At 37.0% G+C, this 17,963-nt stretch overlaps 1 protein-coding gene across 1 annotated transcript; it reads right to left on the bottom strand.

Moving 5' to 3' along the window:
• Positions 1 to 10,507: 10,507 nt before the first annotated feature.
• Positions 10,508 to 17,753, bottom strand: LOC121314881 (hyaluronan synthase 2-like). Its single transcript, XM_041248613.1, has 4 exons — positions 17,277 to 17,753; positions 14,323 to 14,949; positions 12,564 to 12,665; positions 10,508 to 11,907 (listed from the first exon to the last, which is right to left on the bottom strand). The coding sequence occupies exons 2-4, from the start codon at positions 14,947 to 14,949 to the stop codon at positions 10,978 to 10,980; spliced, it is 1,659 nt and encodes a 552-aa protein (XP_041104547.1). The 5' UTR covers positions 17,277 to 17,753; the 3' UTR covers positions 10,508 to 10,977.
• Between the last annotated feature and the right edge of the window lie 210 nt (positions 17,754 to 17,963).

The raw sequence follows: 17,963 nt of genomic DNA, 5'->3' as shown, positions 1-17,963 counted from the left end.
ATTACAAAATTGCTAGTATGCCTGAAGTGGGGGCTACCTGTCTGCCGGAGCCACTAGAGGTTTTTCCCTAATTAGCTTCAAGGGGTTATTTCCTCTCCACTGAGCAGCAGGTATACACATAGTCATATCCTACTAAATTTATTAACCATTCTCCTGTTTGTCCCATTTGTCCTTCTAGTCTTTTGTTTATGTTATGCGCTCGCATGTGCTCTTTTGTTTGTCTCACGGTGTGGGTGATTTGTTGAAGTGCTGGGGGTCCATCCTTTTGGGGGACAAGTGATCATCACTTCCCCGACCTCAGGGCAGGCTTCAGCCTCCCTTGACCTTCAGGGGGGTTCTCACCGTATGAGTCAGAGCGGACCATCCAGATAGAGATTTTATCTTAAGTTTAGTAAGAGTTACGTACTGTACTTCGATGCTCCGTATTGTTATACAAACATTTATATATTAGAAGAACTACTACAGTGTACACAAAAGAGATTGATAGAATGAAAAAAGCAAAACATCCTGAAAATAAAATACTTTAATAATTTAATTAATTTAATCATTATTAATAATTTAAAAACTTAATTTAAAACTCAGATCAACTTTGCTGATTTACACATCCATCTGCGATAAATGCGTTACAATGCAATTGTTTAATTGGGTTTAAATACACTCAAGGCAGCAAGGCACTCCGATACATTCACCGAAGCAGAGTGGGAGTGGAGGAATTGTATGAAAATATGAAACCAAGTACAGTTTTAAATAATGGTTTTAACGAAACGTTACAGCAGATAAGTATTTCTGAAGCAGGGTTTTCTGATATTGACTATTTGATTTTATAAGGACGTTGCCGCACCTTCTTTGGACACTGTACCTGGTCTTTGCCGAGCTTGCAAAAGGTGCTTGCTGAAGTCGCAACTGGGGAGTTTATAATCAATGGACTGGGTTTTAGAAGGGCCTTTTTACTGTGTGATTGTTAGTATTTTATAGCGTGATAGTACTTTAACCGGGGTCTGCATCAGTGGGCTTGGCTAATTCTAATAACACGTTGTGCTTGGTGTCCTAGGGTGTGTGCTTCGTGTATCTGCTCGTAGGGGGAGAGGGCTGTCTGTCGTGCACTACCGCACTCTGTAGTCAAAGTATGCACATTAAATTGGGAGTTTACAATACACAGGCCAAAAGTATAGTTGAGGATTGGCGCCTTCTTATTGTAAAGGGGAATTAGTGATGATTAAGATTTCCCCCTGGGGCATCAACATTAAGACTTGCAGGCACTGTAGAGTATTGAATAGTTTTATTGTTTTAAACCTTATTATTGTTTTATTCTGTATTAATAAATATTATTATTACATGGCCACAGTGTGTTTTGTATTAGTTTGGGATGATAAATTGTGTATGTCCAACCCCCTCATCAATTTTCCAAATGTAAAGAACCTGTGTGTGGGCCAAGTTAAATTGACCTTCTATTTAGTTGTCCCAGCTTGACTGAGACTGGAGTATTCGGGCTATAACTGTAGTTATATTCAGAAAGAATGTATTCTTTTTCCTGCCTCTTGATCTTACTTAACCCCTTGCATGCTACAAAATGTAATTCTTTAGACCTGCATAATGAAAGAGACATTGATTGTCTAATCAATGGGAGATGATTGCCTCAGTGTTTATTTGAGCAATGCTTGAAAGGAATGTATAAAAATGCTCCTTCGGGGGTTAATGATTAGATAAAACATATCTGTGTTTATGATTTAATGGGCAACTCCTAGAAAACAATCATGCAACATGCAGTCAAGAAGATGATATCATACTAATATATTAGTTTACTATAAAAAAAAGAGAGAGAGCAAAAATTACCCAGCTTATTACCTTGATGAATATAACCCATGTAATTTAGTAACCTGAATAAATTGTCAGATATATTTTGATTTTGAGTTGCATTACCCTAGGTCAAACCTGACACCAAGAGCTTGATTTTAATGACAGGGAAACCTCTAATGCACAGGTAAAACGTGTTGTCTTGTTTGTTTATTTAACTGTTGTTTGTCATTGTAAAACAGTAAATATTCGGGAGCTGTCGCTGTTAAGCCAGCATCAAACCCACAATACACTGCACCACTGTTATCACTGTTTTGTGTATTCACAACACCACATGCACCTGGAGCACTCACTGTTGGACTGGTGATTGTGTAGGTGTTTTAAAGTGTGTGTTGTTATCATTGTTTCAGGACTCCTTTTTTGAGGAATTGTGCATCTGCGTTCTATTCATTCTTTAGCTCTGCCTGCTTTTTCAACAAGCAAAGATTCTAATAGAAGAACCATCAAATATTCTGGTGGCAGACAGCTGTGCAATAATTTAAATTCCTCATTCTGCATTTCCAAAGGATGCTGTTTTTTATATATGTGCAGTTTCTGTGCTGATGGTCATTCACGTTCCATCTGCCCTCTTTCATCTAAATGACATTCATCATTACTAACCGCCTCTACCCCATTAACATCCTGGCTCTATCAGATGCTTTTCAATATCACTGTGACAGGATGGCTTATGTGGTAAAGCCAGACCAGGAAGAAGTACACAGAACACAGGGAAATGCAGTGCAAAAATAGCTGCTATGCTCTACTTTATTAAATTAACAAAACACCAAGCACAAAATGAAAAGGCATAAGGGCCTAAACAAAAGGTATAAATGAAACACAAAAACAATGTGTCAGGTTGGACATTAGCCTTCACTGACCAGATATTACAAACACAGGGACAACAAAATCAACACTCACCAACTCCTCTCCCCAATGGATCCCTAAGCTGTCCTTTTTCTGTGATGCGGCTGCTCCCAGTTATCACTAATTTTCAAATGAATTAACACATTTTTGGCAGGGACAGGAATGAACCCTATCTCTGCCAACCACCACCAAAACCTTACAATATACATAGGCAGGATTCTCGCTTGCCACAATCACCCTGATCTTTTTTTGTTAATTATCTAATTTCTGGCCTGAGTAGAGTTTTTTGTACTGGTTTAAAATCTATCCCTTATTCTTTTATTGCTTGTAAAATCCTCCAGTCTGCTATAAAGGAACCAGAAGCCATCAATTCTCTCATCAATTCCAAGATTTTAAAGGATTCATGGAGGGCCTGTTTTCAGCCCTATATCTCTAGATACAACTAGTGATGAACCTAATGATCCTTGCGAACCCGGTCAGACGAACCAGCGTAAGAGAGAACAGAACCTCAACGGGCACAAGCCTGGCGTTAAATGGCTAAGAGCTTGTGAGAAAACTACGTGGGACACAGTAAACACGGATCTCTGTTTTACTTTGGAAAAGTTAATTGGAACATTTGAAAAGAAGGTGGATAAATTTGGGGACATCATCTACGCATATGGAAGCGAGAGGCTTGGGATTGAAAAGGAAGGAATAAGTACAAACTATTCCTGGAAAGTCTAGACGGCAGCAGGAGATTGAACGTTTAATTAGAGAAAGGAGGCAGTTGAGATAGCAGTGGAAAAAAACAGAACAAAGTCAGAAGGAGGGACTCCATTTGTTACAAAGGGTCATAAAAGATAAGCTTGCAACATTGCGCAGAGCTGAGCGCCTACAGAAATGCAAAAAAAGAAAGTGCATGCGAGAACTAACTTTTATAAAGATCCATTCAAATTTGTAAAGAAGATATTCACCAGCGAGAAAAATGGCACACTAAAATCATCTAAGTTTGAGCTGGAGAGATATTTGGAGGAAACATACAGATTCAAAAAGGCAGGACCCTATGTCAATTCCTTCAGATATCCCACCTATCAATCCACCCAAATACCAAATGAAGGAATGTACACCTAAGTGGAAAGAAGTAGAGCAATCTGTGAAAAAAGCAAGCACATCATCATCTCCAGGGCCTAATGGAGTTCCATACAAAGTGTACAAGAGTGCTTCTGGAGTTCTTCGAATCCTGTGGAAATTGTTGAAAGTGGCATGGGAAAAACAGGTTGTACCAAGAGCATGGTGCCGAGCAGGTGGAGTCTTTATACCAAAAGAAAAGGATTCTACAAGCATTGGTCAGTTTCGTCCTATTTCCCTATTAAACGTAGAAGGCAAGATTTTCTTCAGCATTATTGCTCAGAGATTGTCAACCTACCTATTAAAGAACTGCATCATTGACACTTCAGTACAAAATGCAGGCATTCCAGGTTTCCCAGGATGCTTAGAAAACACATCAGCGTAATCTGGCAACAAATTCAATCAGTAAAAAAGAAGAGGAAGGAGCTCCATGTGACATTCCTGGATTTGGCTAATGCATATGGTTCAGTGCCACATGAATTTCTTTGGGCAGCATTTGATTTGTTCAGCATACCGATGGCAATAACAAATTTAGTGGCCGGTCCACTTTCACAGCCTTCTGCAAGCAACAACACATCTCCCCTTCTCCCTTCAACCAGGATTTTATTCTTTCTTTTCTTGTTCATGCAAAACACAAGCTGAATCTCCCCCTGGGAACTATCAAATCTTATTTAGCTGGAATTCAATATTATTATCACCTATTGTGCATTTCCTGTCCTGTCTCATCTATCCCTGCTGTTCACCTTCTTATATTCCTATTTCCTTACTCATTCGTAAAGCTGGTCTACCCCCCCCAATTGTATCCCCCCCCCCCCCCCCCCCCCCCCCCATTCATGCTGTATAGGTGCAACAACACCAGCAGCCAAATGTAAAATCAACCAGTCCTTAATTTTTTAAAAATGGGGCATTGGTCTTCCTCTGCAGTGGAATCTTACATTTGCTCTTCTCTCCTTGATATTATTCCCGCTCAACAAAGTATTGCTAGCATGCCCACCAGAACCACCAGAGGTTTCCTCCAGCAAAAAGGAGATTAGATTAGTTTAAAAAAATATATAATAATTGTAATTAATCACTAACTAAGATTTTTAACTAACAATTTTCACTCTTCTTTGCATTGGTTGCACAGTTACGGGGAACCAAGGGTCCTCTTTTGGGAGCAAGTGAAGCTCACATCCCAACCTTAGAGGCCGACAACATTGTCTCGCCCGCCGAGAGGAATATTCATGCTGGTCAGAGGGAACCCCCGGCTATAGCTTTTCTAACTACATTTTGTTCTCCATTCTCCTGCTTAAATGTATTTATTTGCACCCATGACAGTCTCCTCCTTTAGAGAGCAAAGTTTGCTCCCAACTTTCAAGCTAGTCATTCACTCAACATATCAAAGGTGGCTCTTTCGCTGGGGGTGGGAAGCCCCAGAGATTTATCCTACTTAGCTCAATCCAGACTGTTACAACTGATACATGCTGATACGCTGGGGAGACCGCACTGTGGTTGATCCTTGGAGCCAGCATCACAGCTATTGTGTGTCCTTATACGCTGGGGAGGTAAAATAAGATGATCCCTGGAGCCAGCATTACACTTCAGCTATCAATACCAGGCAGAAGGATGTCTTCATCATCAGATGGAAGGAAACGCAAATGGATGGAGACGTAGATGGATCACATTAGTTAACTGTAAAGCTACATCTTAGTTGGTCCTTATCTTGGCGAGAGCCAAGATCAAATCAGCATGAAGTCCCACAATTCACTGCAGAGATGACTTAAGTAAGAGGTCTGACTGGAGTAAAACAAGCAACAAATGCCCCAACCACTAGTTTTGTATTTACCTATCTGTGATAATATTGTTGGATGGTCCTCTATATATATATAAGATATATATATATATATATATAATATATATATTATATATATATATACTTTGTCACCTCTGTGGATACTTTTTCAATTTCATAATAGATACTCATAGGAGTAGTTAGGTGTTTGACAAAAAATGTTGATATGTATTGAGTTACACTGCTTTATAATTGTAATAACTGTTATCAGTTTTACTTGCAGTAAAAAAAAAATATTTGACTGCCAGAGATTGTGGGTAAGGACTTCCAAAACAACCAATATATAACATGGAAACCAAAACTAAACATAAAAAACTTGAATACACTGTTGTCTGATTATACATTCTTCCAAAAAAAAAAATGGATGTATGTAAATAAACATTTGATAGAAATGGAGTTTTAAAAATTCGGTTCCCATCACTCTCATTACCAGTATCCTAAAATATACCCAGTTCAACCTTTGCTTTCCTGTACGTTCAAGACTCAACCACCGCCCAGCATTGTGCGGGACAGTCCCTAAATTGGACCCTTTGTCCTGCTAAAATAGTGATTTCCATTACATGAGAGCAGATGTTAAAATTTCATGCTGATTTGAACTCAGCTCTCGCCAAGATAAGCACTAACTAAGACGTAGCTTTACTAATGTGATCCATCTGTATCTCCATCCATTTGCATTTGTCTGATGATGTAGATATCCTTCTGCCTGGTGTTGATGGATGAAGTATAATGCTGGCTCCAGGGATCAGCTTATTTTGCCTCCCCAGCGCATCAGCACACACAACGGCTGTGATGCTGGCTCCAGGGATCAACAAGAAAACATCCTGCATTTCAAACAGAAATGTTACATTTTAACCAAAAATGAAATTGTGTCCAATGATTTAAAAAATAGTGACAAGGACAACTCAACAACACATTATTTCAAGCTCTTACAGGAATGAGAAGGGAACAGCTACATGGCGCAGTTTACCACTGTGTGGTAAACAGTATGACAGTGCAGGTACCACTGTGTAGCTTGCATTTTCAGCTAAAGCCCATTGATAGGAATCGTTCTTTACTTTTTTGTCTCGCCCAGCTGATTGTTACTATGGTTACAACAGTCCGCTTACACTGGGGCTGTAGATATTTGAACATGTAACGTGAATATAGTTGTTTAGTTCGAATGGTTGGTTTAGCATTAGTGAATCATGTTTAAAAAAAATGGAACCTAAATGCAAAAAAAAAAAAGATTATGCAGCTACAACAAAGAATGGGAGATAACATACATTTGAGTGAAGAAGGTGCCAGGGGATGAACAGAAAACTGAGTGCAATTTTATTATTTTCCTCTATTTGTAAAACAAAAATGCATTCAAATGTTGTCAGCTTCTTTTTTAATGTGTTTAAAGTGGTTTGAAAAAAGTGCACAGAAAAAAAAAAGTGCTGGAGAGGATTCGTTTGATGATTTTATCACATTCAGCCAGAGCTACGGATTATGTTTATTAAACCCTTTCTCACAGTCAGCAGTACTAATAGGTCATGTGTAAATAGTACTGAATAGTTGGGGTTTTTTCAGTTTTTGAGAAATGGAAAGGGTTAAGTTCTTTCAGTTACCCAACATTGATAATACTGCACAAGTACACAACAGTTCATTGCTGTAATGGGTTTGAATCTGTAGCATTAAGTAAAACAACTGTAGCGGTGTCTCTTGTGTCTTCATTTTGTTGTATAAGGAAAACACAACACCAGGATTTTATAAGCGTTTTATTAGTTTATCCCGCAAAGTGCCACAAAAGTGGTCATGATGTCATGAAATTAGACCCTTGTCAGTTGGTCACCCCAACTATTACTATTATTTCAACACAGTTTGTTTTGCGCCTTCTAGCGGCGCTAGCGGTTACTGCATCTGACGTTCACAAGCTGAACTGAAAGGTAATACGCAGTAATAGTTTCACCGATATTTCATAAATAAATTAATAATTTCTGTATTTTCCTCATTTTATTTTTCTTAAAATTACCCTTTAAAGCCTAACAAAAAAATGTTGTAGAATTTTCGGTTTTTGAGTGTTTGTTAAGTGTACTCTAACCGGTTCCTGGTGCCACCTGTAGCCAACTTTTGTATATTAGCTTTGTTTTTGAAAAGTGTTTTGTTTCATTTTTTAAAATTCTGTATTTATGTACACCAATGTGTGTGTTCTCCCGCACTAGGGATATCATTGCTGGTACCCTAGTGGTGGCCACCTGCTACTGCAACAACTTGTGTAATTGTAAATAAAACCTGGACGCCTGAGTGCATTTTTCAGCATCAAACCCTGTGTATCTCTCTCAGAGCCGTCTTGACAAATTACAAGCATTTTCACGCTCAGTTGCCCTTTTAAATTGTATTTCACAAATTTGTTCCCAACATCGTGAATTTTTTTTTATTATTTTGCTTTGGTATAATTCACAACTCCTCCAGTTGAGGAAAAAAACACCTGTTTTTCTCAAGGAAGAATTGAGGGTAAAAAATCCCTGCAAGTGCCCTTGCAAAACTTCCATCTCATATCTGTCCCATCCTTTTATGACTGCAGCATCATCCGAGGTATTGAATGCTGTCAATATCTTGTTGATCAACAGGATTATTAGAGTTTCAAGTCTCTGGCCCATGATTCTGTAGCCTGTGGGATTGTCCAGGTTGGATTTGAATGTTTTTGGCACATCTAAGAAGGGAGTTTTTATTTTGAGCCATAGGGGAGTTATATGAGCTCACGTTAAGTTGCTTTTGTATTCCCAGATGCACCATTTTATTTGTGTGATGCTGTTTCAGTGAGATATAAGAGCTAGTGCCAGATATTCTATGACAACCAAAGCTAAATAAATATTTTCTTTCGAGATCTGATATAAATGACCTTGGTTACTAAAAGGTTTGACGGCTTAAGTTGTTCAAGTACAAGTATGCATTTGTGACACACAGTGCGCATCTCTACAACTTTACAGTGGTTGAGCTTTGAATCCACTTTAAAGGATGTTAACAATGAAAAAAATACAGGTATGTTATTTAAACAGTTGTTGCAACATGTGGGGACATGTAACATGGGACCCCACTACTTACTCGTTAATATTACTGCTGTGCAGTTCCATTTAGGTTTAAAACATGAAATGGATGTAATAACAAACATGCATTTTCATTTTGAAACATGGTATTTTAGGTTAACTTAGGTTATATATTTCAGTTTAGTGATATGCAATATGAAAATTAATGCAATGAAGAGTAAAGGAAACTATGAAACAGAAAGTGTGATTATAGCATAACATTTGACCTTACTATTTTAAATTATAAATCACACCTCAGAAATCAAACAATCACAGTGAAGTATTTGCCACAATTCCAGTACATGTTGCCCTGTGTACAGATGTCATCCCGTGCATAGAACACCACACCTAATTCCAATGTTCAGAAATTAAGTCAAAAGTTATGTTTTACAAAAATAAAAATATTTTTGATTTTAAAGATATTCCTTAGTACAATCATCATGTGTAGGGTCTCTGTTATTGGGCTTTGTAGTCCTCTTACCCAAACTGCATGAGATAACATGCCTTATACAATAAAAGACAACCTACCCACGTATTAACTTATATTCCTTATTATTAGAGCACATTGAAAAATATGGCCCTAAGTTACAGTTTCCCTCCCTTCACTTCAGGGTCAAAGAACGAAGTGGAAGGGACTGTCTGGTTAAGAAGGCTTTGAAGGGAAGCCAGTTTCACTCTCCAGGTCAAATGGCAAAGTGAGGCTTGCAAAATGTATTTAACCTTGTAAAGTCGTGTTTTTTAGAACATGCACTGCTTTCAAACTGCACATATGTAATAATAGAAATGAAGGTGCACGACAGATGAGATAAATGGATTTATTTTGTTAACTACAGTGACACTGTAAAGGGAGATACGTTTGGGTTGAAATATTACTACCTTTGTATACTGTATGAATCATTAAATCAATATAAAATAGACATAAAGAAAGAAAGTACACACAATAAGCAACATATTTTAATTTTTGCACATAATAAAAGTGCTTTATATTGGTGCTATCTATGTATATTTTGGTTAAAAAAAACAATAACAAAAATAATAACTAGACATGCTTATACATTTTCTTTCCAATCAAGTTTCTGTTCTGATGTTATGATGTAATCAGCATTATAAGAATTTTCTGTTTTCACAGAACAACCATATTCCAACACAAGTTCTACTACTGCAAAATGGTATGTAAAGTAAACATCCAACATTTTTTGGTGAGAAATTGGGCACTGCTCTGTGCAAGAGGAATTTAAGTAAAACATTGGTCTGTTTACATTTATGATGTTTTTTTTTTTTTTGTTGTTGTTGTTGTTTTTTTTTTTTTGCATAATTGTAAAATTAAGCTTGGGTTGAGAACTCTGACACATTAAATATAAAAATTTCAATAAAAAGCTATTAACCAAAAACATAATTACATAAATATATTGTTTTGTAACCCATGTTCAACATTTTTACAACATAGGTTTGACACCCTTTTGTCAAGTGATAATTTATAATTAGAACTGCATTAATCATTTCTATTACAAATACATAGAACCAGCATAAATCTTCACATTTTGGTCAGTACAAAGCTTCATGTCATAAAACAGTTGCCAATGCACAATTGTGTGTGTGTGTGTGTGTGTGTGTGTGTGTGTGTGTGTGTGTGTATATATATATATATATATATATATATATATATATATATATATATATCGCTATATATATATATAGATATATATATTAAATGGAAATACCAACTCTCGTTTGGTTGAGCACCAACTCTTTGGTGGTTAAGCAAAAATAAACAATATGCCAATAGAAATTGCAATACAGAATATAAAAAAAAAAATAATAATAATTCTAAAATAATAAAATACCTACAATAAGATAGATCATTGTGCTGAAAAGTCCACCTTTGGCATTAATTACAAAAGCGTATGTTGCACAGCTTTTGTTGATAAATTATTTGACGTGAGGACAAGTCTTCTCACTTTGCATCCCAGTCACCCACACAATACAGACATGACCACTGAGGTATATTTTAAGTAACACTGTGGAGCATTATGCACGATGAAATAAACTTTTAAAAAGTGCATAGGCATTTAATACTCATACCAAGTCCATGTGAACAAACAACGTTCATTTGGTGGTTTTTAAGATACTCTCATGTCACACTTTGGCACATATGAACCGAATATAAAATAGTCTCGATTAAGTCACAGTAGCAGTGATTCATGTCTCTTGGTGACATCACCACCTGTCACCTGACGGAGTTCTCTTCAGAAAAGTCTATAAAAATCTCTATATTGTAAACATATTGAGGAAACATCAAACGTCAAGCACCATGTCATACTGCTGTTCTTTCTTCCTCCGACCACACTTGGTGATAAGTACCACATACAAAGTCAAAAGCATGACCCAGTAGCATGCATATAATATTGCACCAATGATTAGGATAGTTTGTTCAGATTCTGAAAAGGGTTTTTTTGTTTCTTGGTATATTGTGTATAATACTCCACCAAATAGGATGGAAACCCACACAGATATTGGAATTAGTCCAATAAAATTAACTACGACAGTTTTTCGTCCTGATGTTCCCCACCCGGCTTTGTTTATCGTTGCTATGGCAAACATCTTAGCAGGAAGCAAGCTGGACATGTATAACACTGAGTAGAACGACATGAAGACCATGACAATGTTGCCACGGAGACAGCTAGCGAAGGAAGATTTGATGAGGCCAACCAGCTGCACAGTCAACAAAAACAAAAGAATATTCCATATCCTTCCACGGTAGAACAGCTGGATTACTGTGGCGATGAGGAAGAAAGGGAAAAAGCCGGTGATCACAGCTTCATAGGTCATCCACAGGTGGTGCTTATGGAACCACATTGCATTGTACAGCCATTCTCGGAAATAGGACTTGCTCCAACGTGTCTGCTGGTTCAGCCACCTCAGGTATCTAATTGGGGTTTCTGTAAGGCATTTGGATCTAGCTGTGTACTTGGTAGCATATCCAAGGCTCAGCACCCGGTTGGTAAGATGTCGGTCATCTCCAAAGCTACACTGGCTGCCCATAAATTCTTGGTTATACCAATCCTCAATGAAGTCATGCAGGAGGGAGTTCCTGTACATCCCCAAAGGTCCGCTGATGCACTGCACACAGCCAAAGTATGACTGACAGGCTCTTTCGATGTTGAACGCCATCCAGTACCTAACACTGCTTAAGAAGGATATCCACGATTCATACTTGTTCAGAATCTGAAATAAATAAGGAAGAAACAAATGTAAATCATTTTGTAATGGCTGTTGTTACATCTCCTTTTAATGTATCCCTACATGTCAACCTCCAAAAGGTTAGGAACAAATCTACTATTGCCCATCATCCATGGGGAAACAATACTATCTTACTGTTGTCTGATTTGAAGCTGTTTTGAGAAATGTAATATGTAATATATATCTCTTGGTTCCGGGTGAAATTGCTCTCTACTACAAGTGGTCTTTAACAAGTGATATATAACAGACCTCCTGCAAGAGAGATTTTGAGTCTGTGAAGCTGAGAGAGGCAGAGAGGTTCATCTAAACAGCTGAAATCTGTGTAGTAAATTAGTATTACAAGAAGCAGGGCCTAGATAGACAACAGTGTAACTGCTCACAGTAAAAGGGTACACCAGTATGTATTTTACTGATTATCATTATGTTTTCTATTTGCTATCTTACAAATGTGTTGACTACAAAGCACTTATTTTACAGTTAAACTATAGTTTTTTTTTGGGGGGGGGTTCCATAAGGTACCTTATATTGAAATATTGTATAGACTTGAGAAAGGAAAGTGGTGCTCATACAAAGTAAGGGTAGAAGTTCAAGAAGTATTTATGAGAAGCCAAAGAGAAAGAAAAAAAAGCTGTTTTGGTTACCTGCACATCACCTCCGACCCCTCCCACCATTGGATCTTGTTCCAACACTTTCACCATTTCTACAGATGAAGCTGGGTCCAGCACTGTGTCTGAATCACAAACCTGCACAGTTGTAGTAAAGATTCTGTTAGGGCAACTGAAGGAGAAACACGCCATGCTGCTTGCCTCATTTTATCTCGAAACATTAACCTTTACATTTCCGAAACTATTTTCTTCCTTGGACTCAGTGGAGGGTTGTTGGCTGTCTTTGATATTTAATATGGTACACACTTAGAATCTTTGTAAGCTGATAGTAATTTGATTTTATGGGCAGTAAACTTTCAAAGCAGGTAATGATGTCCGGCTTTTCTCAGAAATGCAATTAGTTGAATGCCTAGCTGCCAAGTTCCGGGTGTAAATCTTAAAGGTGGTTAGCTTTGGCCAGTACAATGCCTTGTCTATAGGTAACACTTAAGGAAAACCTTATACATACAGCTGTTTTGTGTTGGAAAGTAAGGCTTTGTGCATGTGCTTTAATTTGAAATAATTTTATTAGGGCACTGGGATCAACAGAGCCTGTGTACTCTTTACCATATTACTCTTTATGGACATGATCCTGTGAAAAACTCTCTTCACTGCTTGTTTATGTAAGGGCGGGAAGGGCAATGTTTGATTCTTGCTCCTGCTCTGAAAGAACGTTTGTATTCTAAAGGAAACTGAGTTTTATACTCTGGCCTATTAGTTATGGATACTCTGGCAACATGATGCTGTTCCTGTGAACAGGCTTCTTTTTTATGCTGTAGCATTATAAAAAAAAAAAAAAAAAAAAAGCATTATTTTATTTGCTTATCTATTTTTCATTAATGTATTATGTATGGGTTCATAACTTTTGAACCAGTACTAACTTATTTTCTATTTGTCTTGGGTTCTAAAGCACATTAAGTCATGGGAATTCTGTGTATCTATTTTAGACTTGTTGAATCAAAGAGAAACTGTTGACATGCTCATTTTATTAAAGAAGCATCATAACAGCTACACGTTGCACAAGTGCTAACATTTAAACTATTCTCTTTCAATGTAATAGTGTAATTATACACTATTATATATAAATCTAACTACCGTAATATTTTTTTGTCCCAGTTATCATCTGATATTTCTCTCTAATTTAATAATAATAATAATTATTATATGTCGTACTATTTCAGTGTAAGTATTATTAGTAATAGAAGCTATCTGACATTACTTGACAAACACTTTGAATACAATTTGTTTTCAATGTCTGTCCACATGATGCCATCCTCCTAATATTAATGTGATGTCAAGAAAAGAACTACCTTTCTGAACAGCTTTTCTACACTTGTTTTACTGTGTCCTTATCCTTTTTATAATGTGTGCTATCATACCGACTACTTTTTATTGCAATTACTCATTGTATTATGGAGATCTGACAACGAGTTCAGGTGCTTCTTGTATTTATAGGAGTCCTGGTCTGCATGTTTTAAGTGGAACCAGAACTTGGCTGCTCTCTTCTGAATAGGGATTAGAAGAGGGAACAGTCCCAGCTCAACCCTGCAGATGTTATTGGTGGCGTTCCTGTGAACCTGCAGATATTTTTGCAAAATTCCAATTGTAGGATTTCTGTTGGGCTTCTGTCCCAGCAATGCTGTTAGAAGAAGTAGAATGACTGTATAAGTTAAGGCCAAGCTAGTGACATGACACAAGAGCCGCTTTGTATAGGGGCATATTTTATTTGGCACTTATTTCTGCTACTAAGACTTACCTGCACATAATCAACACTTCTTCCGAGAGCTTTAAAGGCTGTGTACATTACTTCTCGCTTTCCGCCCCACTTCTGCATTATGCAGACACATTTGTTGGACAAGACCATACGGGTCACGTGCTGCATGCTTTCTAAGTATGACTCATTGGTTTCATCCAGACCTTTGTGGTGAAAGTTACTTTTCCAGATGTAGGTAGCAGCAATATCTCTCCCCATGACTTCCCCAAAGATGTCCATCATGTATATATCATCCTCGTTATTTCCGTCAATGACCATGATCACTTTTATCCCTGGGTAAGTCAGCCTTTTAACTGAAAGCAAACACTTTCGTAGGTAGTTAGGGTCTTCCTGGAAGGCAGCAATGCACAGAGCCAGTGTTTTATTTAGTTTGATTGGTGTCTCTAGAGATCTTTTCATATTTTTATGCTCCAAAAAAGCAAACAGGCTTTGGATTATGAGATGCACAGCCAAAATGGTACCATACAGCCCAAAAGAGAAATAGCAATTGTCAGTTTTGATGAACTGGTAGTTCATAATATAGGCAGCAGTGATTGCAAGTAGAAGAGAAACTCCAAACATCGTTGTCCCAAAGACACGGAGATAAGTAATAACCTTGTCACACCTCATCTGTTGGAACAAAAAAGATAGATGTTTATACAGTTTCAGTGTGGACATTTTTATTTCAAGTATCAGTATACATGCAGATGCAGAGTAAGAAGGAAGATGTTTCATATATTTGTGTCACCTATACAGATGTAAAGGAGTCTTTTCTAATATGTGTTTTTGACTAAATGTCTTAGGGTACATGATACTATACAATACATTATGACTGTAGTATTTTCACATTTATGTGTAAACAGCATTATACTATCATTATAACTTGCTTGCTTACAAAATGAAGAACCTCACAAGAGTGTGCTTCATATGATGTTGCTTCTACTTTGTTACAGTAAATTTGATTTTGCAGGACACTTCTCTCTACTAGTTACCTAATGGGTCAAGGAAGGTCATTGCTGAAATAAAGATATAAGGCTTTATTTCAAGCAATGCATTATTTATTTTTTTCATTTACTTTCTTCTTGAAATAGTTACTGTAACCGTTTTTGTAACTGTCAAAGGAGGATTACAAGGAAGTTAATTGCATTACCTAGTATAAAGTTTTTTAAAAACAGTTGACCTCAATGGCTGTATGTCACAGTTTGGTCTGAGGGTGATGCCTCATCATCACACTTTCCCCTTTAGGACCCCAGGCTCAATTCATTAAAAGTTTCCAAGCACCGCCCTAACTATTAGTGCATGAGTAAGTGCGTCTGACAGCATATGGTGCTGATAAAAAACTCACCATGAGCCTCCATACTTTTGCACAAACATAGTACACATAGTTGAATGTACTCTAAAATTAATGTGATTTGAATTGATTGTAGAACATCTCATGACTAAAATGCACTTATATGTTCCAACTGCATTGAAACTCTGTACATAATACGCAACTTAATCAAAAGTAGAAATGATGTCATACTTCCTAGTCAAGACATGATAAAATGTTAATACAACCCTTCATTACGTGTTACCAGGTTTCCACACCAACTATATGTACATTTAAATGAGGCTTTGTTATAAATAAATATATTCTTGGCTTGTAACTGGAGGCTAACTCTGGCGTATCCTTTCAGGAACTACCTACAGCACACTAATGATGCCCATATGTAAACATGTATTTGATCTTTCCTGAAGTTCACAGCAGCAGCAAAGCCGAGCAGCTACATCTGTATATTATTTGTTAAACTTTACAACACAAAGAGCTACTTATACAACCCTGGTCACATATCATTTTTAGATCTGAAACAGCTCTGATGAGTCATTGTTTATAGAGGGTGCAACCATTGTGAATGGGGCTATATGGTAAGTAAAAAGTATTTCTCGAATAGATTTTTTTTTACATTTTATTTCATTTTTTCTAATTTGGCCAACTACTAAGTGGAAAAAAAAACCCAGAAACAGTGCAAGTTTAAACTACAAAACTCATTGCTCCTTCATAGGTGGATCTATTGGCAGATCACATTTCCCCAAGGATCTCCATAGGGCATGTTCATACAATGTATGACGTAGGGTCTACACTGGGAGGTGAATACTGAAGTGATGTCAGAGGCGTTCCTCTCTTCTGTCTCTTAAGCTCAAGCATCATTTCTGATTCTTCTAATTAATTTATCATGCATTAAAAACATGGCTTGGCCATGGTTTATATTTCTCAGCTTTAATTATAAACTACTACCATATGTTCACATAATAGCACCCAACCTATTTTGTTTGACTTTGCTTTGTGTATTAGGTGTAAACAAAAGGAACTTCTGAGGGTTATAAACACAGGCTCAGTGTTAGAAGCCAACAGCAAGTGTCAGTACATCACCTCCCTCCAATATTTTGTAAACTGGAGCAAGGCTTCTAATTCTTATTCATTGAGAAACGGAATCAGATGGTAATGTTGTACTCAGGTGGAATTAAGATCAAGCTTTCTTACTTTCCGTCCTCTAGTGGCAGAATAAATCAGTATTCTGCAGCAATACCTCCATGTGACAGAATCAACACTTCACCATTTGTTCCTATTCCTTACTCAAAAAGACCCCCACTCTCCCACCCTGGTGTATGTAACATTTGGAAAATATTAATTAAAAAAATATATAAATAAAACCTCTTGAAAAAGCATATCATACAAATCTTATGTATACTTTCCAAGTTTTTTACGAATACAACTGAAGGCATGCCAGCTGCATTTATAAACTGTATAAAATAACCGTTGTTTTATGTTAAACTAAAATGCAGGTAACTTTCTGTTTAGTTTACTTCATTCAGTGTAGTTGATGATTTATCAAAACTATTTAAAAAAATTATTTTGAGGTTTAGTTATAGTATAGTTCAGAATCTTTATAAATTTTGCTTATAAAATCGTTACATACCTTGACAGCTTGATGACTGGAACGTATTCTCCTGCTGGATGCAGCTTCTGTTCTGTTAAAGGTGTGGATTTCGTGCAGTGCAGTCTGGTGAGGTTCCCTTTTCAAGTCGAGGATAAAGTTGGATTCAGCTTCTCGAAAACTATTTGAGGCAGTTTAGTGAAAACCCATAATAAGCTTCAGAAGGCAGTGCAATTATCCACGTTTTCTTTCAAATTAGTGTCTAAAAATATTAAAGTTTTTTTTTTTTTTTTTTTTGTACAACAAAATAATTCAATGTTCACTTTGGTAACTAAATTATAAAATTATCATGTAATTATAAATAGCAGTCCATATCCACAGGTAGAAGCCTAATATAATCAATAGCTTTGCGAGCATACAGGTTATAATCGTGAACTGCAAACCCAATTCACTTGTAAAACTTTTTCTGTGTCTGTAATTTCTTCCAGGCGTCGAGTTTGTACCTCCTGCATCTCTTGCCTTTCCAAGCCAGGGAGTCTTTTAACCAGGCAGATTTTTTGGAGGTTGTTTTAAAAGGGGGGCGAGGAGGAGGAGACTCCTTCAAAATGCAGCCATTCAAACTTTTTACTTTACTTGGATGGGACGTACTTTACTCAATTTCTATGAAATTAACTAATTACAAGCATTGAGAAAGGAACATCAGTTTACACATCTGTGTGTACGGCAATC

Source organism: Polyodon spathula, chromosome 4 (genome assembly GCF_017654505.1).
Source record: "Polyodon spathula isolate WHYD16114869_AA chromosome 4, ASM1765450v1, whole genome shotgun sequence".
In the NCBI taxonomy this organism is placed as follows: domain Eukaryota; kingdom Metazoa; phylum Chordata; class Actinopteri; order Acipenseriformes; family Polyodontidae; genus Polyodon; species Polyodon spathula.
This window is presented reverse-complemented; position numbering and strand designations above follow the sequence as displayed.